At 36.2% G+C, this 27,439-nt stretch overlaps 1 protein-coding gene across 1 annotated transcript in view; it reads right to left on the bottom strand.

The window, feature by feature from the left end:
• Positions 1 to 27,439, bottom strand: part of MAGI2 (membrane associated guanylate kinase, WW and PDZ domain containing 2) — a 713,008-nt gene that overhangs the window by 537,200 nt on the left and 148,369 nt on the right. The window contains exon 2 of the mRNA XM_063308087.1: positions 20,585 to 20,701. Within this exon, the coding sequence (XP_063164157.1) occupies positions 20,585 to 20,701 (117 nt within the window). The remainder of the gene's footprint in view (positions 1 to 20,584; positions 20,702 to 27,439) is intronic.

Genomic DNA, 27,439 nt, shown 5'->3' on the forward strand with positions numbered 1-27,439 from the left:
TGTGGGTGCTCCATCACTGGAAATTTTCAAGAAAAGATTGGACATTTTGTCTGGATGGTATGAGGATCCCTGCACTAAGCAGGGATTTGGACTAGATGATCTCCAAGGTTTCTCCCAGCCTATAACTGTATGATCTCTACAACAGAAGCAAGTAGGAACATACTTTCTCTCTAGACCTAAAGCCACTCTTTCCTTCATATAACTCCATAAACTTTGGCAACCTAGAACCTGATCTAAAGAAATGTTTTCCCATTCGGAAAGATTTGGCACATGGGGAATAAATAAATAAATGCAGTCTAATTTTTCAGCCCAACTGGACCAAACTGACAAGTATCTTGAGATAGGCCTGTAAGTATCTACAATGGGCCATGTCATTTAACCATGAAAATTAGGGGAATGGAGGAAACTGCAGAATGGGGGAATGGCTTCTAGCTCCCCAACTCTGGTCCTGGGTTGGGTGGAACAAATCAAGTATTTCCATTGACATACTTTTTTTTTGGTCAGTTTAATGGAAAGAAGGTTGTTTCCTTTGTACAAACCCTTCGAGAATTAATTTTGAGAACAGATGAGGATTGATACAGGATATTGAAAAGAAGGAAGGAAGGAAGAATGCTTCAGAGATGTAATGTCTTCCCTCTTTTTTTCCTCTTGATCACACGTTTAAGGCCATTTCAGATATTTATTGAAAGCAGACTACGTGAGATGGAATAAATATGCTACCCAGAGAATATAATATACTGTAGATGTTCATTTGTCATTCTTCCTCAAAAGGGTTGACAGCATTCCCTCAGGTTGTCTGTAAACAACGTAGAAATATCAAAACCTGTGGCTCTTTTCAGGGTTAATTCTTTCAGAGAGTGCCTAAAGATAATCTAACAACAAAAAAAGATGCAAAATGCATAGCAAGATGTGTCCCTGCAGTTTTTTCTAACATAACTGCATACAGCAGTGATCTATCATGATAATGGTATTACAGTGATTTACCATCAATGTAGAGTAGATTGGAGAAATATTATACATGCAGTTTACTTATAGAGTGGCTGTTTGTGAATGTATGAAGACTGTGCCGTATGACTGGAAGAATGGCATTGTGAATGGATTTGAAAACTACCAAGGGTGACAATTCTAAAGGGTCCATACACCCTCAATAGTGCAGAAATATGACACTGATTTAGAAAACGCATATAATGAAGTAAATAGACTTGAATTATGGAACATTTTGCACAAATATGGGAGTAAAGATTTATGATGGAAGTAAAATGCACACGGGAATAAATGGGATACTTAGACAAGGGTTCAACATTGAGCAGGAAGTAAATTGAGGATGTGTGAGGAACTCTTGGCTGTTTAGTGTACTAATGGATAAATGTAGAAGGGATATTTATGGTGATGGAAGATGTATGTTTGTTAGGGGAAGATGATCCTGACAAAGATATGCAGGAACTTTTACTGAGGCAAAAGGGGGTGAAGTATTTTTTTTTAAGTCTGGAACATCCAGATGACTTTCAGAAGCAGCTCAGCCAGATCAGCACATGCTATTTGCTCAGATTTGCATAGTCCTTTCTAATCCTTTTCTAATTTGTGCAGCACAGTTCCATTAATTGTGTTATTATGTTCCCTTTACATCAAAAATGATCAATGTTTATTACAGTCAATGTTCTCATATGCTTTTAGAATCAGAAATGATCAGATTCTTTATTCATATGAATAGGACAAAGGAAGCTAGAGTTTATGGTCAAAAGTTTGGATTTAATACTCATCTGCAATAAAAAAAAACCCTGTGTGTGACAATGGTTAGTAGTAATTCCTCCTCCTTGTAAGTTCTCTTATGGCACTATTCCACAAGAAACCTTGGTTCTGAGGATATAACAGAGTAGTCTGGAGACGTGCAGCTGAAAAAGCAGGCTGAATGATGCATGTAGACAGGAAATACTGCACAATGCTTACACTCCATTCACCTATGGGCCTTATTTTTCCATGCAAGAGTGTGATGCCAGAAGGAAAACTCATTAATGTTGCTATACCTATACCTTGGAATAAAAATACTGGCAAGCTTATAAATAATACAATCTGATACATTTTGTGGGAAACAAATTAGGCTTTGATTTTATTTATCTAGCAATTATTTTATAAAATTTGCTAGATAAATAATAATTGCTAGATTATTAATTTGTTAGATCCTCAGATGAATACAAGCTCATACTTAAAGTGGTGAAACAAAATATTTATTAAATCTATTAAATAAATTATCTTTGAGATAGTTTATTATAGTCCATAATGAGAAAACGGTACCCAAAAAAACAAGAAAAAGCACTTCACTTTAGCCTAGAATCAATTGTATCCATTAGTTAATAAACTGAAAATATTCATACAATCTTAAACCACAATAAACTGCCTCTTATGGACAAGACGTAAAGTCTAATTCTACTAATTTGATTTAAAAATCAAATGCTTTCTTAAAATGATGCATGAAAAAACAAATATTGCAGAGCTAAAGATGGACACTTGCTTTATTAAATAAAATTCAGAAAAAGGGGAAGAAAGCAGAGGAATGATCTCCACAGGATTCTGCAGCAACTAGTAGTTTTATCAAAATAATAAAACATGAGTACCAACATCTCAGTGCAAGCTTGGCCTTTAGATAATTGCATGCAACATTGCAGGATATGAACAAAAGAGGCAGTTTGTGACATGTGTTTTGCAATTTACCCCCTACAGATGGCCATGCCAATTGGTGTAGGATGACATTATAGTAACAGTTTGACCACATCGGCATTCAGTGGATTTATCCAAACACATATTTCTTCACCCTACCTAAGAGGTCTATCTCAGCAACATGTCGTAAGAACAAGCCAAGAAGAACCTATGAACAAAATTTATACAGTTTGCAAAAAGAAGGGTTATAAAAACAGTTATAAGCGGTTAATAAAAAGAGTTAGCTTTCTTGAAATCAGATTTTTGTGGATTTGTTTTTTTTACCAGAAAACAAGAGGGATAGATGAGCAGATCAGAATGTTGTGTATTTCAGAGGTTATTTGTTCAAAAGTAAATATTCTACATCCTTCAAATTTATGCACGTTGTGTTATGAGTGATTTGGAACAGCTGACTTTTAAGAAGATTCTCACTAAACCCCTTACTGAAAAGCACTGAAATTATATTTTAATAAGCAGCCTAAGTTCCTAATTCTTTTAGAATTAAATTTTATTAAGTGCATTACATAGGCCAAAGTATATTGTAACTGTGAGTATGCAATGACTTTTAAATGAGTTACTTCTCATGTTACTTTCTTCTAGAAAAGGGGGATGAGGATCTTCTTCCTGTGAAGAGCTGTTGACTTACAGGAAAGATCATTTGCAGTGGAATCATTAGGAATGTACAAGATTTGGAAAGATAGTCAATGAAGATCACTAAAGAAAACCCAGATACCTCTAGGGATCTTCAGAAAACTGGAGAAGGATGTGAGATAGTACTTGAACTAAGGGAAAAGAACAGAGAAAGAAAATACACATATTGATCACCATAATTTTTAGCCCAATCATTCCACATTGGTCTTCTCAATGAATACAAACAATGAAGTGTTTGTTTTATTACAGACTTACAAATCTAAGCAGAGATAGATAGATAGATAGATAGATAGATAGATAGATAGATAGATAGATAGATAGATAGATAGATAATTTAAAAGTCTAGGGAATTGTCTTGGCAGTAAAAAATAATATTTATTCAACCCTGGCCACTATTTCTAAGGTATATTAACCATGTTTCCCTAACAGACTGGTTTTTCTACTGGTTGATTTTGCATATTGTCAAATGAGACTTTATAGCAACCAAGCTGCTCTTTTTATTCTTATTTGGGTTACATCATATTTTTCAAGTTGCTTGATTTATTATGTTTTTAACCCTATATTGTAAATCACCCAGAGACTTGGGAGTTGTATTTTGTTGTTTATTCGTTTAGTCGCTTCCGACTCTTCATGACTTCATGGACCAGCCCACGCCAGAGCTTCCTATCGGTCGTCAACACCCCCAGCTCCCCCAGGGACGAGTCCGTCACCTCTAGAATATCATCCATCCACCTTGCCCTTGGTCAGTCCCTCTTGCTTTTGCCCTCCTCTCCCCCTAGCATCAGCATCTTCTCCAGGGTGTCCTGTCTTCTCATTATGTGGCCAAAGTATTTCAGTTTTGCCTTTAATATCGTTCCCTCAAGTGAGCAGTCTGGCTTGATTTCCTGGAGGATGGACTGGTTTGATCTTCTTGCAGTCCAAGGCACTCTCAGAATTTTCCTCCAACACCACAGTTCAAAAGCATCTACCTTCCTTCTCTCAGCCTATTTGTAATTTTAAAAATAGGATGCAGATTATCTTCCCTTATACACAATCATACCAATCATTCTTGAGAAATACTGAGTATGGATGTTATGTGGACTTAGGCACATATTCACAGCCATGTTGAACAGTGTAAAATGGAAATGCCAGCACATCCTTCAGATTCATGGACAGGTTCTCCAGGCTACCCTCTCAGAAATCCACTATATCATCCATTAGATCTGACTCACTTAGAGTTTACAAATATCAAACAATTGGCCTGAATGTTTTGGTTTGCTTGAGATCTAATAGCATATACAATGCTAGTTTTTTAAAGCTTTGTGAACCACCCAGGATTGTCTGAGAATCAGGTGACCTAAAAAAATCCAATTAAATAAGAAACAAATAATGTCAGAGCATTATCTCTTCCTGTACAATTAGATGCTTCCAGAATGCAGATAAGGAAAATGTATCTCTCTCCCTGGAGATGTTTGGTAAACTCAGGCCCAAAACCTTCTCCCTTCCTCTTTTTGCAGACTATTTTGTTAACTCTTTTCTCTCAACCTACCCATCGTCCCTCATATCCATCGTCTTCACTCCAGCTATTAAAAGACTGTTCATTACAAGAGCTTGAATTGCTTTTACCCAAATAAATGGAAAGTTGTTTGTTTGCACAAGTGTGCAAAGGCAGACTGCTAACACTAGCGTGCTCTTTCTATGGTGGAGTGACAATTTGTTTTGTTTTTGTCAGTCCCTGATATTCTTTTATGGGCCTCCCTCACATCTGCCAAGTATGTGAGAAAGGCCTGTAAATGGGTATCAGGAAAAAATCACTGATTGGTCAACTAAGAGGGCAACAAGGCCAATGTGATTGGTTAATGAAATGAACAAAAAACCCTGTTATTCTCCATTCCCATAAAGGAACAGAAATGATGATCCAACCCTACGAAGTATGGAGAATGCAATTCTAAACTGAGTATGTTTTACATTTTTAAGGAAACAATTATTTTTATTCTGCATTTTACATTATCTTTACATTGTCTTATTTTTATCCTGCATTTTACATTATCTTTACATTGTCTTATTTTTATCCTCCATTTTACATTATCTTCACATTGTCTTATTTTTATCCTCCATTTTACATTGTCTTTACATGTCTTTGAAAGCATTGATCTATACATGTCTTTGAAAACATTGATCTAATCTGGTCAATTGCTAAAATCCTGGAGAAATTAAGACTATATTTTTTAATCAAGATGGGACACCTGTGATAAAGGACTTGTGCTTTCAACATATGGACTCACCGATTTCCTATCCTATTTCACTTGCTTTGTTCAGCATTATCCACAGTGTTTGAACAAAACTGTTTTATGTGATGTTGTTATTCTTTAGTGCAATACCAGAATGATCTTGAAAATTTGGTGGATGGTCTTTGCATTTTTTAAAGATATTGTTCACATGTGCGTATACAGTATAAATATACTCATTCATTCTGTTTGTCATGAGTGCCGTTGAGCTGAAGACATCAGCGCAATGGCACACATGACAATAACAAGGAAACAGGGGAAGGGGCTCAAGATAAGTAGCCATGAACTTACAAAGACTAAAGGACAAGAGACAATGGCTAAGCGGATCGCGAGGCACACCCAAGCTGTTAGCGCTAGCGCAACAGAGATCGCCCAGCTGACAGCAATCACCGGAGGAATAGGGAAACCGATGATGGGCGATCCCGGAGCGCCAGCGGGGCCTCGCAACCCCTCACCTACCGGCAAGACAGCGTGTTGGACAAAGGGGGGTGACGTAACCGCGAGTGAGGGGGCGCTGACCGGCGCGGGGTATTTAAACCCTGCACCGGCGCGCTCCTGTCACTCTCAGCTTTTTTCTATCACTGTATCTACACTGCGAATAAACCAGAGCCTGCTTCATCGGAATCAGCGTCTGTGTATTACTCGGAGGTAGGCAGCTCATGACACTGTTCTTCTAAGTGGTTCAAGATGAATCATGGATTCCTACAACCATCCTGCTAGTTACATCAGGCTGAGGAATTAAACCCAAGTCTGCCAACTCAGGATCCTCTTTCTGTCCACAACATACTTTCATGGCCAAATTATTAAATATTGCACAACATAAAATTTGTTCCTGAGGTTTGTATTATATCCAGGATTCCACTCTGCAGAGCAAAAATATTACACTTCTCCAAAATGTCAAAATCTGTTGCCAAGAATCTGACAAAACCTTTAATCATGAATTTACTCAGGGTTTCAGTACAAAGAGTGTTTTCTTAAATTGCTGGTGCCTGTAATGGTAAAATATGTATTATATGGCAACATTACTGTGACCTTCACAAGCAACACATATTACTAAGTTAGGGAAACCATTTTAAAAATCCAGCCTAAACTGGTAAATTGTAACTACTTCTGAATTGTACCAAGGTTTCAGTTTTTATATTATCTCTTAGGATTTATGAAGCCAACCCTTAAGGAACAATGCCTTGGGGGGAAAATGAAATAAGAACTATTTATTGCTATAATTATGAGTACACTGATGATCTTCTATTACAGATACTTCCACAGCTGGATCATTTCCCAAAGAAATTCTTAAATTAGTTTCTGTCTTGGAAATTCTTTGCCCCCAGACCTGTTTGTCTCACAGCAAAGTGCACCTAAAACTACTTGACCAGCTCTACATTCTTCAATTCTAGTCTTCTAAACACATTCTTCTAATCACTTAGAAAAGGGAAGCAGGAACAGATTGCTGACCTAATGATCAAAGGTTTGTTAGACATTCTTAGCCATGCTTCCAATTTGGCTGCAGTTTCTACAGAAAACCAAAGTGGTTTAAGGTTGGTCTGCTATGAAAAAGAAAACACAAAATTTCAGAGCTTGTACTGAATCTGACACTAAGCAGTTTTCCTCCTGCCAGTAAACATTTCTAGAATCTCTCACATTTTTCTTGGGCTTCTTATTCCTAGAAAAATAGCCAGTAAGAATGAAGAAAAGCATCAGCTTCGTGAGACAATCTCTGAACACTAGCAAGATTTGGAGGTCATAACATCTGGACACCTCTCCAGGAAAACTAATGGCAAGAATTTTTATTTCTTCATACCTGAAGAAAAAAATCATTACAGCTGGTAAGTTGCTCCAATATGAAATAAGCTAAACTAAATATTAAAACATTTACAGTATATCTACTTTTAAGGGACAGGTGACTAACGCAGGCATTTTCAGCTCTATATTCCCTCATTAGAGGCAGCATTTAATCCATCTTCTTTGTTCTTGAAAATCTAAGCAGATCACATCTGACCAGTATAAGGATGGGAAACCAGGAGGAAATATCAAGACTGAAGACTAGATTTCTCAGAAGCAGCCAGATGCCAACACCTTCTCTATTGGTGCCAAGAAAAATGCTTAGACATGTCCAAGTTACCAAGAATCTAACATAGCTCAAAAGAGATTTTACCTTGGCAGAAGCATGTATTTTGATATGTCACAGTAATTTAAATATATCTTCAATCAATAGTAATTTATACTTCAGTTCAAAGCAGAAATAAACAATCACTTCAAATATTCTTGTCTTTTTGATATATAAGCCTTCATTCCACTGTCATCTGCTAAAGATACATATGTGACAAAAGCTTCTAATAATGTCACTTAAAACATGAGTTTATTTATCCATAATTTATTATTCAAATTTTGCTACCTCCCATCTCCCCCAAAAGGGGGACTCTGGATAAGCAGAGATTAAAGTTGAATACTGGAAATTAATTCTGGAGTACTATATACCATTACTTGTATATAGTGTACAGGAATATAAGTGTGAATGACTCCTGCAAACTAATAATTTTTTAATAGATGAAGGTTAGATCTTCAATACTGAAGCTAAGGATACAACAGCAAGATTTCTCTTTCTCTAGGTAATAACTTACAAACTAATCTAGAACTTATCAGACTTGATGGGGAATATAATCATAACACTTTTCTCCACAGCATAGCATGCATGTCAATCTTTTGCTTGCATCTGACGTTATTCACCTTTATGGAACTATTTATATAATGAACAACTGCTGCTCATGCTGTTCTACAGAGATGAGGAAGCATTCCCCTTTTATGATAGCTGGACCTTTCCCATTCATGGAAACTGCTTTTTTGATCTATAAAATAATAATAATAATAATAATAATAATAATAATAATAATAATAATAATAGTATGCTTTCAGAACTTCATTAGTAAGCAGACTATCTCTGTTATCTTGAGATACTTAGTTGATTGCTAAGAGTAATTTCAGACTAAAATGATTTACATAGAATAAATCTATAGAGCTAACCATGGCAAAACAGGGAGAGGAATTCATTATTAGAAAATCAAAGTAGGTTTAGATGCTTTCTTTACCCAATGTTATCAGGCAGATAACAGGTCTATATGTGATAGATATGTATAACATAAACAGCTAATTGAACTATTTATTATGCAGGTCAATATGAGTTCCATACTAATTTCTTAAAATTCTATATGGAACAAAGTATAATAAAAAAGTTATGCAGGTAGTCCTCGACTTATGACCACTTGTTCAGCAACCGTTCAAAATTAGGATGGTGCTGAATGAAGGGGACTCATGACTGGTCTGTGAAGCTGTCGCAGCTTCCCCAGCACTTAGGCTCCTGGTTCACGATTACAATGTTACAGTGAGCCAGGCTCCTAAGTCATGTGATCACCATTTCCAATCTTCCCTACCAGCTTCCCACAAACAAAGTCAATGGGGAAGCTGGCAGGGAAGGTCACAAGTCGTTCCTGTAAGCCATGCCCACCATTTTTTGTCCCGAGGAGCCCTGCTATGGAATATGTGATCCCATGGATCTCATGCTCTGTAGCACCTGCACCCACCTGCATGCCATACCACATGCCGGCCCGCAGCACCCCCTGCCTGCCCATGCTCTCCAGTGTCCATGGCCCTCATCAGCCTGCCTGCACTCCCCAGTGCCTGCCCATGGCCCTTGCTGGCCCACCCATACCCCTTGCCAGCCCACCCACATTCCCCAGTACCTGCCCACGCTCCCCAGCACACACCGTGGCACCCCCCACCCCCGTGCTCTTTACCTGGGACTCCTGCGTCTTTCTGTTTAATGACCTGCATGGCCCTGAGGTTATGATGCCAACTGGGACTGCCAGAATTGCCATCTCTAAGCAATGTGGTCAGGTGACATCACACTTTGCAACTGCATTGCTTAGCAATGGCAATCCCAGTCCCAATTGCCATTGTAATGCACGGACTACCTGTAATGCTCAGTGATGTATAGGAACTATTGACAATAATCAATCAAAAGGCACCAATCCTTTGGAACATCATCGCCCCTGAGGTCAGACTGACCCTGTCCTTACTGGCTTTCTGGAAGGGCCTGAAGGCTTGGCTTTGCCATCTCACTTGGAGATCCAGTAGTAGTGGTATGGCTCCTGCTAGATGGTTATATTGTTATCACATTCAATTGCACTTTCACACATTATTTTTATGGTTTTTAATATTTTTTACTGTTTTAATGTGTTTTTTTCATGCTTTTTGCTGTTATGATTTTGGTTATTTTTGAATGGATTTTGTGGTTTTAACTTTGTGAGCTTCCCAGAGTCATGTATGTGAGATGAGAAGCTATATAAATTCAATGAACAAATAAATAAACCAAATAACTCTTGGTATAAGAGTTTCAGTTAAGCAGTTGACAACCAAACTAGGCAGGATGTTACTTTTATTTATTCGATTTTGATGCCACCCAACTCCAATCAAATATTCACTTCTTTTAATGTGTGATATTTCAGTGTTAATATCAGCGTTAATATCTATCAATGAATAGAAGGTTGATTAATATTGAGTGAGCAAAATGTAAGGAATAGGTTAACACCTTTCCCTGTTTTTGACCTTGATCAAAATTGTTCCTTCAGAGCTGCTATTTTTACCAATTTATGGGGATAATAATTTGAGAAGAACAGTTCAAGAAAAGGAAGTTGAAAGGCCCATATGGTAATTAAAGGGAATGAACATTATAAATGAGTAAAAACAACATGAAAAGTTGTCTTGTAAATGGAGTGAGTGTAATGTTTAGATCAAATCTTTAAATTAATTCCCAACTTGGTTTATTGTTCTTATGTAATGATATTTGTTACAGTAATTTAAAAATTACTGTGTTTTATTATTTCATTAGTTAATGAAATATTATTCCATGTGTAGCCTTCAATTTATATTTCTTTCTGAGCAGCTTTTCTCCTTTTTCTGTAATGTATTAATCAAATAGTAAAACATTTCCCTAAATGCTTCCTTTAATATTTCATCTTTTGAAATAAATATTCCATTTATTTGAGTATGGTGTATTAGATTAATAAGATTAAAAAGAATTGCTTTCCAACTGTATTATGGTTAAGAGGAAGTTAATGGGAAACACATTGACATGTGGTCCACTTCACCACATAGAAAAAATAGAAGAGAAAACAGATTGTGAAACATGATCATTCCAAAATTTTAACAGACTGAGGTTTCAATTATTGTTTCAGATAAACACTCCAGCTATCCAAAATGGCTCCAATTTTTCAAAGATAAAACATTAAATAATGTTTTTATGCATTCCAACTCTGTGTGGTGAACTGGCTTAGAGAGAATATCTGAACAGGCCTTGATTTCCAACTCTGTGTGGTGAATTGGCTTAGAGAGGATATCTGAACAGGCCTTGATTTCTCTTGGTCTTATATCAAGGTATCCTGCCTATATCCTGTTCATGAACAATTCAGCAGAAATATTCCTTCATTTAGTCCTTTAATTACAGAGATGCAACCAAGGAAATAGTTAGGTAAAAGGCAGCTGAGCCTGCAGCAGGAATGTGGGCAGAGCAAGAGGCTCAAAAGAGACCCTCCCTAGTTTGGGGACTATAAAGGGGACAGGGGGGAGAAGTACTTTCAGACTTGCAACATTCTGTTAATGTAACCTTACATAAAGTAGAATTAGCTCATCTGGTCTTGTTTCCTGTCTGGTCTATCTTGTAAGACCGACATCAATCTTCCGAGTCTGAAAATATATCTCTACCCCCCACCCATCTCTTCTACAGCCTAAAAACTAGGGAGGGTCTCTTCTGAGCCTCTTGCCCCTCCCACATTCCTTCTGCGGGCTAAGCTGCCTTTTATCTGTCTGCTCCCTTGGCTGCATCTCATTGCCCTGTCTCCCAAGGTCATTCCTGCATACCATTACATCAAAGTATACAAGACTTCTTGTCTCAGTGGAATTTTGAATACAGTTTGCATTGAGATGTGGCCCATCTTTGTTGTCTTCTTCTGCTTGGATTCTGTCTGTCCAGGACTGCAAATTCCTGGAGCATCATTTATTCCTGTCTCTGCTGTGGCATATCCTTACAAACATGGAATGAAAAAAAAAACCTTGCTGGTCTAGGATTGTAATAAAGATTTAATTTGACTTGAAAAAAATAAAGCCAGAAGAAAGCATTTTGAGACAGAGAAAGAAAAGGTAATGTTTTATTGTGACATATAATTCAAGAGGCACAGGTTATACCATCTATATATACACCTTGATCAGAAGTTGAAAAGAATGAGGAAATAAGATTTCTTAGTTAAATCAAGCATCATGACATTTGAACAACCCGTATTGGGTTGGCATTGTCCAATAAGAGTTATGACTCTTGTTTTTTCTCTGTATTAATGTCTTTAGTTGTTTCTATATTTCATTTTTTATGAAAACAAACATGATTCATACGATTTTGGCAGAATATAAACAAAATAGTTTTATATGGATTTTTGGCAAAAATACACAGGAGTAATCTTGCAGGGTATGGACTGTAATGCAAATACAATTCTCTCCCTTGATTTTATTATAACATTGCTATATTTTTTTAAAAAAATATAAAATCTGGTTGACTGCTGAACCTTGGGCCAATTTAAAGATACATACACATTGAAACTTGGATTCATTCAAAAGGACTATGGTACTCAAAGAGTTCAACATGATAATTTCCTAATAATCTTTCCTACTCTGGAAAGCGAAATATTTGCACTATAGGGGTTATACTGAGGGCTAGAATTTCCCAGAGCAGAAATGCCAATAAATCAACAATAAATTGCCACCCAGCAGCAAGCATACAAAATACAAAGCAAGGCATCTATTAAGCAATAGAAAAAGGTGAAGTGAAAAAGTGTGAAATTTAATCTATTGCTGGTTACAACATACAACTGAATCCAGAGGACAATCAACTATTTAAGTGGCTTCATCTTGGTATGCAATAAAGATTCTTATCCAGCCATGTTAGGTACAGAATGAATTTATTCCAGAAGTTTTGTTGCAATATTACGTTGGTCTATACATTTTGCTGAGATATTATTCCACATTATGACTACAATAAACACATCATAATGTTAACAGTAGAAGTTAAATGGACTGACAAGACAGGGCAACCAGTTCTATTCTGTACTAATCCAGACAACCACTAGGTGAAAGCATAGAGTTTCAGATTTCTGTATCTCTTGCAGCAATCTACGGGGTCTTCCAAATATTTGGAGCCAAACTCTATCAAACCTAAAACAAGACCAACCTATACACCCTTCATCAATCTCTTCTTCTAGTATAGTTTAACCCATATGGCAAACAGGAATATAAAACATATATTCCATATACTGTATGAGAATATATAAGAGAGAAAGTAAGCAGCTCAAGATTAAACATTTATTTATTTAGAACAGTGTTTCTTAAACGTTTTGCTCTCAGGACCCCTTTCCACTTTTAAAAATTATGGAAGACCCCAAAAGAGCTTTTGTCTGTATGGGTTATATTTATCATATGGGTCATATGTATTGTATGGGTTATATTTATTGATATTTACTGTATTAAAAATTAAAATGGATGCATTTGTAGAATATCAATTTATTGAATCATGTAAAAACAATATTTGATTAGATTATCTAATTATTAATTAAATAGATTAATAAAGAATATTAGATATTAACATCAGTAAAATGTTTTTCCTGAAAAAAACTATATATTTTTAACAAATAACAGTAACAATGAGAAGAGTGACATTGTTTTAAATTTTTGCAAATATCTTAAATATCTAGCAAATAATTTTGATTTCCTGGACCCCTGAGAGGGGCTTGGGGGACCGCCAGGGGTCCTCAGACCACACTTTAAGAGACACTGATTTAGAAGGTTAGAACTCCTACAAATATTTCTGGCCTGAAAAAGGCTGCAAGGTGATTTACAAAATAAAAAAAGTAAATCACATAACAAAACACATTTAAATAGAGCTAGATGCTCTAGATCTTCAAGGACATCAGCGTGGTAATTTTATTTCAAAACCATTATATAAAGTTCAATATTAAGCAAAAAAATCACTTCATAATGAAGAAGTATTTGAACTGGTTTTTTAATCCAGCTACAACTCCGATCACTCGGGAATTCAAATGAAAATGCTTTGCAAACAAAGAAAGTCAAATTCATACCCCAAATTAAGCAATTGAAGGAGTTCTGGTAATTTATCAGGGGACTAAAACCAATTTGCCCTGATTGCAGCACTGCAAAATTGAAGACAAAGAAATAAACACAAAGGGGGAAAAAAGCAAAAGAGCTACTGAAGTGCTGTTGAAAACTGCTTTGGAATCATGAAGAGTAAGAGTCATTTCCAAGAATTATTCAAATCTTCTTCCCAGCATAACCTTATGCTTTTATTAATCTTTCTAGCCAGCAGCATGAAGTGTTTTGTATTTCTTAATTTAACTAAATTGATCTGTGGCTATTTCAGCTTTATAGTATCACTATGCCTCTGCATAGTGCATATTTAAAGACACCAGAAATAATTTTACACAGTGAAACAGAATTAAGATTCTACAAACATTAGAGCAGTGTCCAGGGGAAAATGAAAAGTTCTTCCACAATTTTAACAAAATGTAAGCAGGGGCGAAAAAGAATCAAATTAATTCCTGCTTCTGTGACACTTCGGGGAATGATTAAAAAGGATAAAACTCAAGAAGGCTATTATGGCTCTGATGGAGAAACAGATTAGATTACAAACTGGAAGATGTCAGAAGGAAGATTTCCAACCAAGTTGAAGCACACTTATCCATGCAAGAGGTAGACAACAATGAGATTACAACTGCATTCAGAAACTGTGAATCACAAAGATGAATGCAACCCACAAGTCTTGTCTTCAGCCTGCCTGGAATTTGACAACACTGAGTGATAGAATCATTAGAATCACTAGATAGATTGTTTGGGCAAGCATCAAAAATATTTATTAAGTTGTTGGTGGGTTCAAAAGAAATATTTGCCCATCTATAATAGTATTATTTTCTCTGACAGTTGCTTTCTAGTGAACCTTTCCCAGCACTGGGAATCTTTCCAGTTTGAACTGGAAATGCCAGGCACTAAAACTATGGTATTTGCCATTGATTTATGGACCTTCTTCATGCCAATTATTTGTAGTTGGCAGCATGTATTTATCTTGGTTGGCACAAATGATACAGTCACATTGACTGTTGCCATCTTACTCTATTTTTAGTTTCATATTAATACATCTTTTTGAACCTTGGTTGTATAATGTTATTATTGGTTGTTATTATCAGTTTTTATATTTTCTATAATTATTGAGATCTCAATTTTACTGTGGATGTTTTAATTGTATAATTGTTTAACTGGATAGTTACAAACCACCATGAGTTTTCATTGGTTTGGCAGCACACAAATAGAATAAGCAAACAAATAAATAAATGTCGTTTATGATAATTGCATGAAACACTTGGCGAAACCCTAAGCTATCTTAGTCTGTACACTGTCAAATATTATTAATAAACTACAACTATGCTGCCAGTTTTTCCATATTTGCACTCTACCAAGGTTAGCTACTTATCTGCTTTATTGTATTGCTTTCAACATTAATTTTTTGTTTTAGTTTCCCAGTACCAATTACATAGTCAGGTCATTTGCTTAATTAGATTTCCCTTTGTTACCCTAAGTTCAAATAAATTTTGGAAAGTGATCTCTCGCTGTCCCCCCCACTTCCACTTGAGGAATAGAATCCTATAATTACAAGCTATCACCTTGTATACAATAAAGCTATGAACAACACTTTAAAAAGTCCATCTTTTTCATTATTCATAATGAAAGAGTACTGAGAGAGTCAGAATTATTAGGTATTGATGAAGATAACATTTAACAAACATGAAAAGGGGCAGGATATACAGATATTATATTGAATATACTCAGTCTGGGTACGATTAATATGACCTTAAGCCTATTCCAGAAGTTTTAATATAACCGGAAGGCACAGAATTAGGACAGAATGCATAATGTTATACGGCTTCTGGTGAGGATTCATGGCAAACTAGATGTCCCTGAAGGAGTGGGGACATCATTGCGGTTAGATGGGTGGCCAGATGGTGAATTCTGGCTGGTGAAGTCTCACTGGAAAAGATTGGAAGATCGCCCACTTGCACTCTGGACAGCTGCTGCTCATGAGTAGACTGCAGGAACTGAGGCTTTGTAGGCAGCTCATGAGTTGAGCGGCTAGGAGTCAAGGGATTTCAATCAAGCTCACTGTCATTAATGCAGCCTACATGACATAAGGTTCGCACAAGCCTCATTTCAGAATGCATAATATAATGCATTATCTTTTAGCACATGGACCTGTTTCACAATTTTTCCAAGTAGACTCAAATGACAATGCTTTTTTTCCTTGTTTGTTTAATATGGATTCCTATTTAATGACTCATAAAATCACATCCATCTCCCTTTTAAGTTCTCTTAAAATCTATTTAATTACAAAGCATATTACCACTTATGGCAGACTTCCAAAACTGGCACTATCCAGGTTTCTTAATACTAGAACTCAGCTGGAGTAGAATTTCCAGCCAGCATATAGGGAAGGTCATGTACCAAAATCTTTCCTATGCCTTCAATAATAACACAGTTTCTGTCAACTAGCAGTGCAGCCAAGTTTTGTTTTAGGACTTAATGGTCTTACACACCAAACCCTTGGCTGAAAACAATTTGTCTCTAGAATCATTGACATTGTACTGGCAGGGTTGAGTCTGTAAGTGCAACAGAGGAACATTATTTTTAATATCTATCTATATCTATATCTATATCTATATCTATATCTAATTTAGAGATTGCCCAACTTTAAATGATTCTGCATCATACTTTAAAAGTAAGAAACAATAAAAATTGAGAAATGAATTATGGATGTCCAGAAGAAAAAACTATACCTAACAACAACAACAACAAAACTGATAGGGGCTCAACAACCCTATCCTCAACTCCCAAGGCCTGGGAGAAGAGATTGCTTTCAAGCACTTCCAGATGAATATCAGGGTGGAAGCCATGCAGATCTTTTGGGTGATGCTATTCCAGGGGGCAGGTGCCATGAAAGAGAAGGCATGTTTCCTTGGTCCCACCAGTTCAATTTTACATGTGATTGGAATTGGTGGGATTTGTAGATAACTAGAGTTAGTACGGCAATTTATATCAGATAACAAAAACACTGTCACACGTGCATCACCTACAACTACCTCCACCCAGGATCCTGTCCACATTTCTGTTACATCACGTTTCTTCTATTTCAAACATAGTATCTATAGTTTCTATCCAACAGACCTTTATTTTATAGGTCCAACCCTCTGCGGTTATGTCTCCCTGCAAATATTTTGAAGTGGCTTGAAGAGATACTCCTAATTCTCCAACACATTAACTTTTGCTTTCCTGCTTAAGATATGCTGTAAAGGAAGGAACTGTCATGAGTAAGGATGGCAAGAGGGGGCTCCCATCCAGGCTGTAAAGCGCATGCGTAGCACTGAGGAATTAGGTAGCCATTCCAAGAGACACCGATTGGGCCCGCCTTAACCTTTGGGGTTTATATGTCTGGGTTTTTCCCACGCTTCTTCAGTTTGTTAGGATTTTCCTGTTATGTAGCAGCAATAAAACACTAGAGACCTGTTCCTTGTCTCAGTGTGGTTCCTGGCTGTTAGGACAGGAACAGTTAACACCTTTTCTATAATCATACATTCAACTTCAGAATTTTGATGTTGCCGTATACTGTATGTCATTCTCATAGTAAGTGGTTATGTTTAATGCTTTTTCAGGCTACTTTACTACTATAATTACAGAACAGTCCTCACAATCCTAAACAAGCTTGTTCTTGTGGCATCTGGATTGGATCCGTATAATATGTTCTACATGGGGCTGTCACTGAAGATCATCTGGAAGCTACAGTTGGTCCAGAATGCAACAGTGTGGGCAGTTTTGGGGATGTTGTGTTATGCTTGTGTGATCCCGCTGCTCTATGAGCTGCACTGGTGATCAGTTAGCTTCTGATTAAAGGTGCTGGTTATCACAGTTAAATCCCCATATGGCATAGGGCCTGGCTATCTGAGGAACCACTTATCTCCATGATTGTCCAGCTGGTACGATCATGAAGAGTGTGTTTGCCCTGAGTCCTGTCAATTAAACAGGGTCATCTTACAGGACCAAGGAAGAGCATCTATTGCAGCACTGACCTCTCGATATCCCCCCAGAGATTCAGATGGTTCCAACCTTTATGACATATAGGAAACATTAAAGACCTGGTTGATCTCTCAGGCCTTGGGAGGGAGTGGTTAAGGAGACCCTTTAATTATGTGTGCTTTATGGTTGGATGAACTGATCAGCCTGGATCTCCTTTTTACTCATATTTATATGTATTGTTTTTCTTTTATCTGGAAGCTGTCTAGAGTTGGGTGGCCTAGAAATTGGATAAATATATAAATAAAAACAAATCTGAAACATATAGTAAGACTTTATGCCTGCTTGGATAGCCTAAAAGTTACATACACAAATGTGAAGATTTGATCAGGATTTCAGTATGTATTTTCCTATAAAGAGAAATGTAGCAGGAAGATCAAAATGGCATTCAGAGGCAAAGAAATATGGAGAGCTGGTTGGTATGAGGGTAATACAGCAGGAATAAAGTATTTTGTGTTAAATTTTAATATTAAGTGTCCACACTGAGCACTATTTCAAATTGTATCTGGTGATGCATGTAGATTTGAGAAAAAAAAATGCCTCTAAGTGGGGATCCCTTTGTAGAAAAACATTGCAAATCTGAGTCCTCCTGAATCTGTATTAATGATTTGTATATTAGAGGAGTTGAAAAACAGTGTATTTGCAAACATTGATACATTTCTCCTTCAGACAACAAAGAGAGGGGGAGAGGAAAGAAACATTTTCCCTTCAAGTTCTGATATTTGAAAAAATATTATATGCTTATCATTCTGCATATCCTTAGGATAAGCCATCTCTATGGTTTAATCCATTTTCATAAAAATTGCCTAACATCAGTCCATCAGTTGTCAAAGGTGTATAAATAAATCCATCTACCTAGGTAACAGAAAAACAGTCTAATAGAAATTCCCCATCTGTTAGACACACAGCCTTCTTAAACCCATGTTATTTGCATGAATCTGTCACAATCCCAAATTAACAATTTCTGATTCAAAAGATACATCTTGTTCACATGTAATCACCATTTAATGAGTTTGTTTTGTGCCAACAGTGGCATATAAAGAAAGGCAAAAAAAAAAAGGTGGCTGCGACAAGAATAGAGACATGACTGTATTAAACAGGGTGCAATTTCTTGTCAGCAGCTTAGAAACTGTTGATCATGACATGGAGGAAACCCACCCATTGTATCTCCCACTGACAAATTTTCTAGCCCATCTGCAGGGGGTAGAACAGCTGTCAACAGCATATGGTGGTCTCCTATTAGGTACTTTATCAAAAAGGCAGCTAGAATTACAACTCCTGATCTCATCCGCATAACCATTATAATGGTTCTGGCATCCATCAATATAGGAAAATCAAAGGTGGAAGACTTTGTTTGTATGACAGTGTAACAGAAAAAAGAATAAAAAACAGAGAACTCAGCTAAAAATTCCTTCTTAGGCACCAAGCAGCAGATCTCAGCAACACATAAAAGCTAGTGAGTAGGCAAAACCATATATACATCCCAACAACAGACCAAAAGGGAGAAATTCTTTGTCAAGTTTCATTCCAGCCTTCCCAGAATCCGCTAGCAAAACTTGAACCCTGGAATTGCATAATATTGTTCCTGAAGATGAGACTAGCGACCATCTCATTTCCCTCATGATCCAGCAGGCATTCTGATAAATCAGGGAGTCCAACATATCAAGACTTTCTTGTTATTTGTATTTAGTATTGTTTCAGATCTGAGATAACATTAAAAATAGAAGTGTATTAAATACTAGGATTATTTTGTTCAATTTTAGCCAGCCACAAACTTTGGAACAATAGTGCTTTCATCATTCAGGCATCATTGACAAGATCAATACTTTTTGTTGAACTCTGATTTTTTTTTTCTTTTCCATTTTAAACGAGCATACACATATTTAAGTCTTTTTACCTTATCGTTTTAAAAAAATAATTAAAAAAACTCAGTACTGAGCTTTCCAAATATTTATACAGTATATTGTATAATATGAACAACAGCCACAATGGCCTTTCATTTATCACCCTGTAAAATAAACCAAACCATCTTAATTAAGACTTAATTTGCACTGCTGGTTTAAGAGCATTTATCCTCATTTTTATTTTCTAATTCATGAAACTACACAAGATGCATCCATTCTGGCTATTATTCATTCTATTATTTATCTCTCCACATCTACCCCTGTACCAGGTATTGGAATATTATATCTATATCTATCTATCTATCTATCTATCTATCTATCTATCTATCTACCTACCTACCTACCTACCTACCTACCTACCTATCTACCTATCTATCTCAAATGGTTGCAGGCAAAAGGCTGTAGACACATTAATGTTTTTAGTGTCAAAACTATATTGGATAATCTGAAATAATACATTCTTTTAGAAGACACTTAATGTCTTCTAAAAGAATGTATTATTGTAAATAATGTAAACCAGTTCCCCTGGTTATTTTGTTTTCCCAACATCTGTAAAAAATTGAAGAGTCACTAAGTCACCACTAAAAATCTGTATACAGTATATGGATATTCCACCTCTTAACTTAGACAGAATCAGGCTACTGAACTAGACAGTATTCTTTTTGCCATAGCTGATACCAAACGTTCAACACCAGCTGAGCCCAAAATGTAACAATAATCAAAATTGCCACATAGTTCTTCTAGAATTAAAACACTGCTCCTATTCTTAACCAGTGCATGCATAAAAATCCATAGACTTGACATGCTATAAAAAAATAAAATGTACAGATGACAGATTAGACTCACATGGCACTGTTCGGAGGTAGAGATTGTCTCGAATGATCTGCTGAAGCTCGTGATCCACTGAACCCTTCTGGAACCGTAGATTGAGGTAGTGACGGAGATCCTTATCAACAATGCCTCCTGGTAAAATTAATAACCATATTCTGATTAATATGAAAACAGGAAGCAGGACTAAGATTATTTCCTTTTCAATTAAATATTTTGGTTCACCTATAATAGCAACCATTAGTCACTTCCTAGCTTTGTAACTCCACAGATAATTTTCCTTTTTTTTTTTTGAGTTGTTATAAATTACATGTCTCCATCCAGAAAAAGAAAAAAAAAGAGTTAATATACAGGTAACACTGTTAGAAAACTGTATGAATCAGCTGCTTAATTGGGAAATGGAAACACAAAAAACTACATTCATCCTTTCCACATCACGACCAGGAAACAGCTGAACTGGTATTATCATCAGTTTCTAGAAAGAATATGTAGGTAGTGTCCTAGTAGCAAGTTTGGAGAAAAAACCTGTTCCAGAAGATATTGTCACTCAAAAATTAGCTAGTGATAATACAGGTGTTACATGGGATTCAGAGTTTACCTGGAAGTCAACCTAAATGTCAATGCTGGAGAAAGAAATGCTGATTCCAAAGTGGTTGGGAACAGACTGTTAATATCTTCAGCATAGACAATGAATTAGCATCGCAGAATCTTATCCGCTACACGGTTAACTGTATCTTGTAGGTAGTGACTGTAACTCAAGAGCTTGGGTTTTCATCACATAGTCTTAATATAAAATATATAACCGCCCAGAGTCATCGTAGTACGAGTTAGGCGGGGAGAAATATGAAATATAAATAAATCAATCCGATAAAATCTGACTCAACTATGTGGAACAGGAGAACTGATACATGGGCTTCATTACAATGCCCAGGACCACAAAACTCCCTTTGCAAGGTAATAGGGTAAATATCATTAATAAAAACTGCTTCTTTTTGCCTTATTTTTACTAGTAGGCTTCTAAATACAATTCAAGGTGCCAGTTCTTATTTATAACGGCCCTCATGGCATAGGGCATCTTTATCTGGGGAATTGCCTGTCTTATGTTGCTTCTGCCCACCCTATATGTGAATGGGTAGAGTTGGCCGGCTTCAGGTCCCATCCATTAAAGAATGTTGTCTGGTGGTACTGCCTTCTGAAATGATTCCCTCTCCAGAGATCTGTGTGGCTTCCACCCTGCCATTATTTATATGAGCCCTTAAAATCTGGGTCTTCCTACAGCCCCTGGGCTAGAATTGGGAGCAGAGCCTTTGTGGCAATGATTGGTTAGTCAACAGGTGTCAGATGCTTACTTTTGCTATTGTCTCAATTGTTGGCAAACCAACAAGGGTTAGTGTGACAGTATTCTTGGAAACTCTCAAATTGGCCAAGTTTTTTTGTTGCAGCAAAGTACCTTCTACTTCTACCTTCTAAACTCTTGGTTATACATGCAACAGAGTGTCCGAGGGCCATTATGGCAAATGCTTACTTTAAGGAAAATCTGACAAAAAAGAACGGAGTATATATACGGCAAAATATTTGTTAATTGGTCCATGCAAATTAACCCTTGGACAATTCCCTTTCTCGCATTATGAATTCATGCATGCCATAAAGGCCTCTAAATTAATACTGCTACAGATAAAATATAAGCAGAAATGCTTAAAAAAATTATCGTTCTGAAAATTTGATTTTCAATGTCAACTTTGTAATTGTCTAATGCTAATTTTTACATGTTTTCAGACACACTGGGAAAAAATGCATATCAATGCTTTGCTAATTATTATAATTAGTTGTTCTTTCTCCTTGGCTGAAGAGGGCTGAAGTCCTGTGGCTTTTCCTAAAAATGTGTCAGAGATGCAAATGCTTCCTGATGCTGAAAAACTCCAACCGCTGGAACGTGAATCACTCATCTTTTGTAAAGAGCACACGTAGGTGTGTAATGTGCAGTACTGGCACAAAGTTTAAGATTGTGTTTTGTTATTCTTGAAGAAAAAAATTCCATTTACAACTTCAAAACCAGCCAGTTCTATATGCATTTTAACTCCACGTAATTCTAGTTTTTAAAGTAAACTATCAGTTGCTTCATTTCATGTTCTAGATATTTTCATAAATCTGTACTTTTTGCAGCACACAATGAATCATCTTAAGACCACCTAATTAATTGGGCAATCTCATTCCTTTGCCACGTAATGGTTAAATAAAAATGAAGGGAGACAACTAATGAAAGAAGTGAGGTGTAGAAGAAACTAGATAAAATTATTAGGACCATCAAGGGAGACAGGAAATGCCACTGTCTTGTTCTATCCATAGTGTGGGTTCTTGAAGACACTGAAAGAATATATGAAATATGTAGGGAGTTTCAGAATTTTGAAGCAAAGGCGGAAAATACCAACAGGAACAAAAGAGATTGGGGAAGAAAGCTTTCCTAAACAGGGACATTTGCGTACAAGCCTAAAATTTATTTTCGCAGCTAATGAAAGAAGTGTATCAGAGAGATGGTAAATAGTGCATTCTGAAAGAATGAAAAACTTGAAATCTTCCTAAATAAAGACATATATCACAGCAACCCACAGTGCTGCAAAAATGGCCAAGCAGCCAGGAGCCAATTACCAACAATCCCCCATTGTATAAACTTCTAATTATTACAAGAGAAGCATACAGTAGCAATTTTCTAAAATAGTTACAGGCATCACAGTTAATTTAAGATGTGCCTTGCAACATAAGAAGTGCTTAGCAATTTGCTTCTGAGCATTTCTGGATTAACTGCTCTTGAGTCATCCAAGTATCGACTCAAACCCTCTTTTATTCACAGTGCTCGGCTTCACAGCAGTCAAGCTCTAAATGGGCCCGAAGCATGTAAATTAAACACTGTTATGTACATTATCCTTCATAATACAAGCCTCTTTTAAATAAATAAAGCTATCAATGAAAATGGCCTATTGATATCTCGTTAACAGGAATTCCTAAGACTTCCTAATGCATCAAACGAAAAACTTCAGTGTTCCCGTACTTTGCCAATGATATTGATGATAGAAGCATAATCATTTAAAACTATTTTTGTATATTTCCTTTCTTGAACACTACTAACAAAACGAAATTTGTTGAGTACAAGGAACATTTCACACAAAGCAATATTGAACAGAGTACAACTGATTAAATTATCTAAGTCAAAGGCAAGATTGCTTTAATTTCTGAGAATTTATTTTTTAACTGTATGGCATAGCAGTTCGGTGTTCATGCTGCTTTTTTTCTTGCTGGGAAATCCTTGTGAGGTCCAGCAGCCAGATGTGTAGACTGTTTAGCCGTGACAAGTCATGTTGCCCGGGGTGCACCACAAGGGGGCTAGTCTACATTGCACTGAGTTGGGCTGAGAGAGAGGGACGGGCCCAAGGTCAGCCAGCTGGCTTTCATGCCTAAGGCAGGACTAGAACTCACCGTCTCCTGGTTTTTTTTTTTCCCTAGGCCAGGGTTTTATAAAACATATACTTTTTTCACACCAGAGATATTGCAATTAAAGCAATACTGCTGAGTTTTATTTCTTTTTTCAGGTTTAGTTATCAAACAGTTCCCTTTCTCAGTCACAATAAAAACTAATTTCTATTGTTCCTTTTCACAAATGAAATACTCAATTTTAATTATATTTTATTGCTAAATACATTGGAGACTACATGGACGTCTGCTACCATATTTATACTGTGAACAGAATTTGAGATGGTACATTATTTTTATTTTTATTCTGAGAGCACAATCCAATTCATCTGAACCATAAACAAGTTTCCTTAAATTTGAGATATACTAAGATCAGAAACAAAACATTCTCCCTGAGATTCTAAAGAAACTTTTTTATAAGCGCAGCTTATGACCCAATATGACCCATATAACATACAATTACAATATTTAAATGAATAAGTTTGCAAGATAAGTGTGTGTGTGTGTGTATAAAATTTTGCAAGATAACAAGAGTCACATGAGAAAGGCAACTACTTATGCATTCCCCCACACCCCCAGTGGTCATAAGGCTGAAAGGTAGGTATTGTGCAGTGCAATGCAGTGGAATGGAACAGAATGATCAAATTGAATGGAAGGAAAAGCTATCATAGGCAAATGGCTTCACACAAGCTATTACAAGTTGTGCAGACATGATTTTATCAATAAACAGCCATAGCCTTTCTAAATTGACCAACAAATGGGATTTCATTTTACATATAGTTTTGCCTATATCTTTTTAACCAGGAAGAATGGTCTCCCTCTTTAAACTTTTAATAAGAAACCAAGGAAGGCATATAAGTTTGCAATTTGTCTGTTTATGAAGAGAGATGGATCTCTCCAGGCTGAATTGTAACAAAATTGTATTTTTGGAAGGACATGTTTGTGTATCACATTGTAAAGGTTGGTTTAACAAAATCTGTCAGTCTCAGCTTCTGAATGGGCTTTGAATCAATGGAGAGGCAAGATCAGTGGCGAGATAAAGGCTGGACCATATGGTTTAGGCTTAATTTGTTTAAAGATTGATTTGCAATAATTCATGTAAATATATTTAATATCATAGAAGAATACTGGTTTTTTAATCAAATAGAAGAATACTGGTTTTTAAACTGCTTATTATTGTATTACTGGATGTGTTTTTTTCTTCCTCCTGTACAATTTATATTTTTTTCTTTCTTTCCTATTTTAACTTTTTTGTTTGTTTTCTTCTGCTTTTTCCTTGAATGTTTTTTTCCTTGAATGCTTTCCTTTTTAGCTTGTGAGGTTTTATTATTAGTTTAGGTATATAAAGTAATTTAAAAGAAATGGAATTCATTAGTTTTGTTCTTCTAACTTGTACCAGTTTAAAAAACTTAAACTATATACATACAAAAACAAACAAACAAACACCAGGGATGGTACTTTACGCACACACACCATTAATACATAAATCAATGTATGAGGGAGGACATGAGTGAGGATGGGTAAGGCCAGAGCTACAAGGACAGGAGCTTAGTGTTACTGAAACATCTCTCATTGTGAGTCCCTAATTTCTCTTCAGATGATAGAAGTCTTTCACTCTTTGTGCCACCTTATGTCCTGATTAAAGGTCTAATGCTGTTTAGTTGATTTATATTTAGTTGCTATTTGAACAGTCATGTTTTAAATGCATTGCTTCTGCTGTTTACTTTTGGATAGTTCTAATGATTACACTGGAATCAAATTAGTTTAGGGACTGAGAAACCCTCTGTGAATAATTTCAGGCTGTAATTATGAACACCCTTCAAAGACAGCCATAGAGATCTGAAAATCTCTTTTCTCTAGTGGAGTCTGACTTCCTTCTGGAAATTTACGGCATCTATCTCCTTAACAAAAATCATTTACCACTTGGTGATTGCTTTGCCTCCTGTATTAATGAAACCACTGTTTAATTATTTTTGTACGACCCATTTAAGTAACAGCCAATAGATTCATTGACTGCTAGGATGTCCAGTCATTTATTTCTCCACAGTTAGGTAAGGATAGCAATAGAGAATGGAGAGGGTCTTCTCTAAAATATGGCATAGTTCTGTTTCTAAAGGATTGTTTAGTTCCCCTGCAGTTTCTCCCTGATTTTTCAGATTCTGAGTTTGGTTTCCAGGTTTTTATCTTATTTTGTATTTTAAAAGATTTATAGTATAACCCATCTAGTTAGAAATAAGCCCTAGTTTGGTAGAACCTACTCTAAGGTGAGTGTACAATTAGTGGGTTTAGATATTTGCAGTTATTCTGACAAAGTATAAAAATATTACTGGAGTTCTGATAAAATTGTGCAGTGTAACCTGGGCAGCTGTGGGCTTTGCCAGTTATATGATTCCCTCTAGTCATATTTTTTAATTAGAGTTACCAAGACATAATAAAAACCAGTAATTTAAATTATGCAAACTACTTTTACTGATATTTAAAACCCTTGTTTATTTTTTTTATCAAGAAACAAACCCATTAATTATTTTATAGCCTGTATAACTTTACACTGATATATTATAGCAAGTCAGCATTCAGAAAAGAACATATTAAAAAGTGGTAAGTTAAGAAAGAGAACAATACTATAGAACAGAATCATTTTATTTAAAAGTACAGGTTTTCAAGTTCCTAATTAAGCCAGTACTTTTTTTCCATAAAATATGACATGATGATAGCTATTTGTATTACTTAAAAAAGAGATACTAAAGTTTGCTAGCTAAATCAGAGTCTTACGTTCTTCACATGGTATCATTTGCTAATCTTACTGTAATACCCCCACTTATTTTATACCATAGTCAATACAGGCAGAATATTGTAGTGTGTATTGCCAAGCACTGGCCAAGTGCCAGACAATTGGTTCTTTTAGGATCCAGAGACAACGAACACACCAGTAAGTAAGGGAATTTTAAGCTTTATTGTTAACTCTAGCAGCCAGATTTAAACAGAAACACAATTTAGGCAGATTAAACAGAGACATAAAAGCATATTCCATACAAAAGTAGAGGCAATACCAAAGTCTTACCAAAGTCTGGCATGATTACCCCGTGACCTTGTTTCCATGGTACCAAGACTGCAGGACCCAACCTCGGCCAGATGGTGCACCTGTTCATCGTGTGACCCGCCTGAACCCTGGAATGTCTGGGAACTATATAGATAACCTTGAGGTCCTCCTACAACTGTGTTAAGATTCCTCCCTTCTCTTTATTCCCAAGCAAGAATGAAAAACAAGCCATCTGAACATGACTCCAGATGAACTTTAAGCTTCTATAATCTTCTTAATATGAAGGATAAATCAAAATGTGTCACTAAACTCCCGAAATACAATAGTCTTCCGCATCGCCACGGCATAGTGTTCATACTCCAGCTGAT

This window comes from Candoia aspera, chromosome 7 (assembly GCF_035149785.1).
Source record: "Candoia aspera isolate rCanAsp1 chromosome 7, rCanAsp1.hap2, whole genome shotgun sequence".
Lineage (NCBI taxonomy): Eukaryota > Metazoa > Chordata > Lepidosauria > Squamata > Boidae > Candoia > Candoia aspera.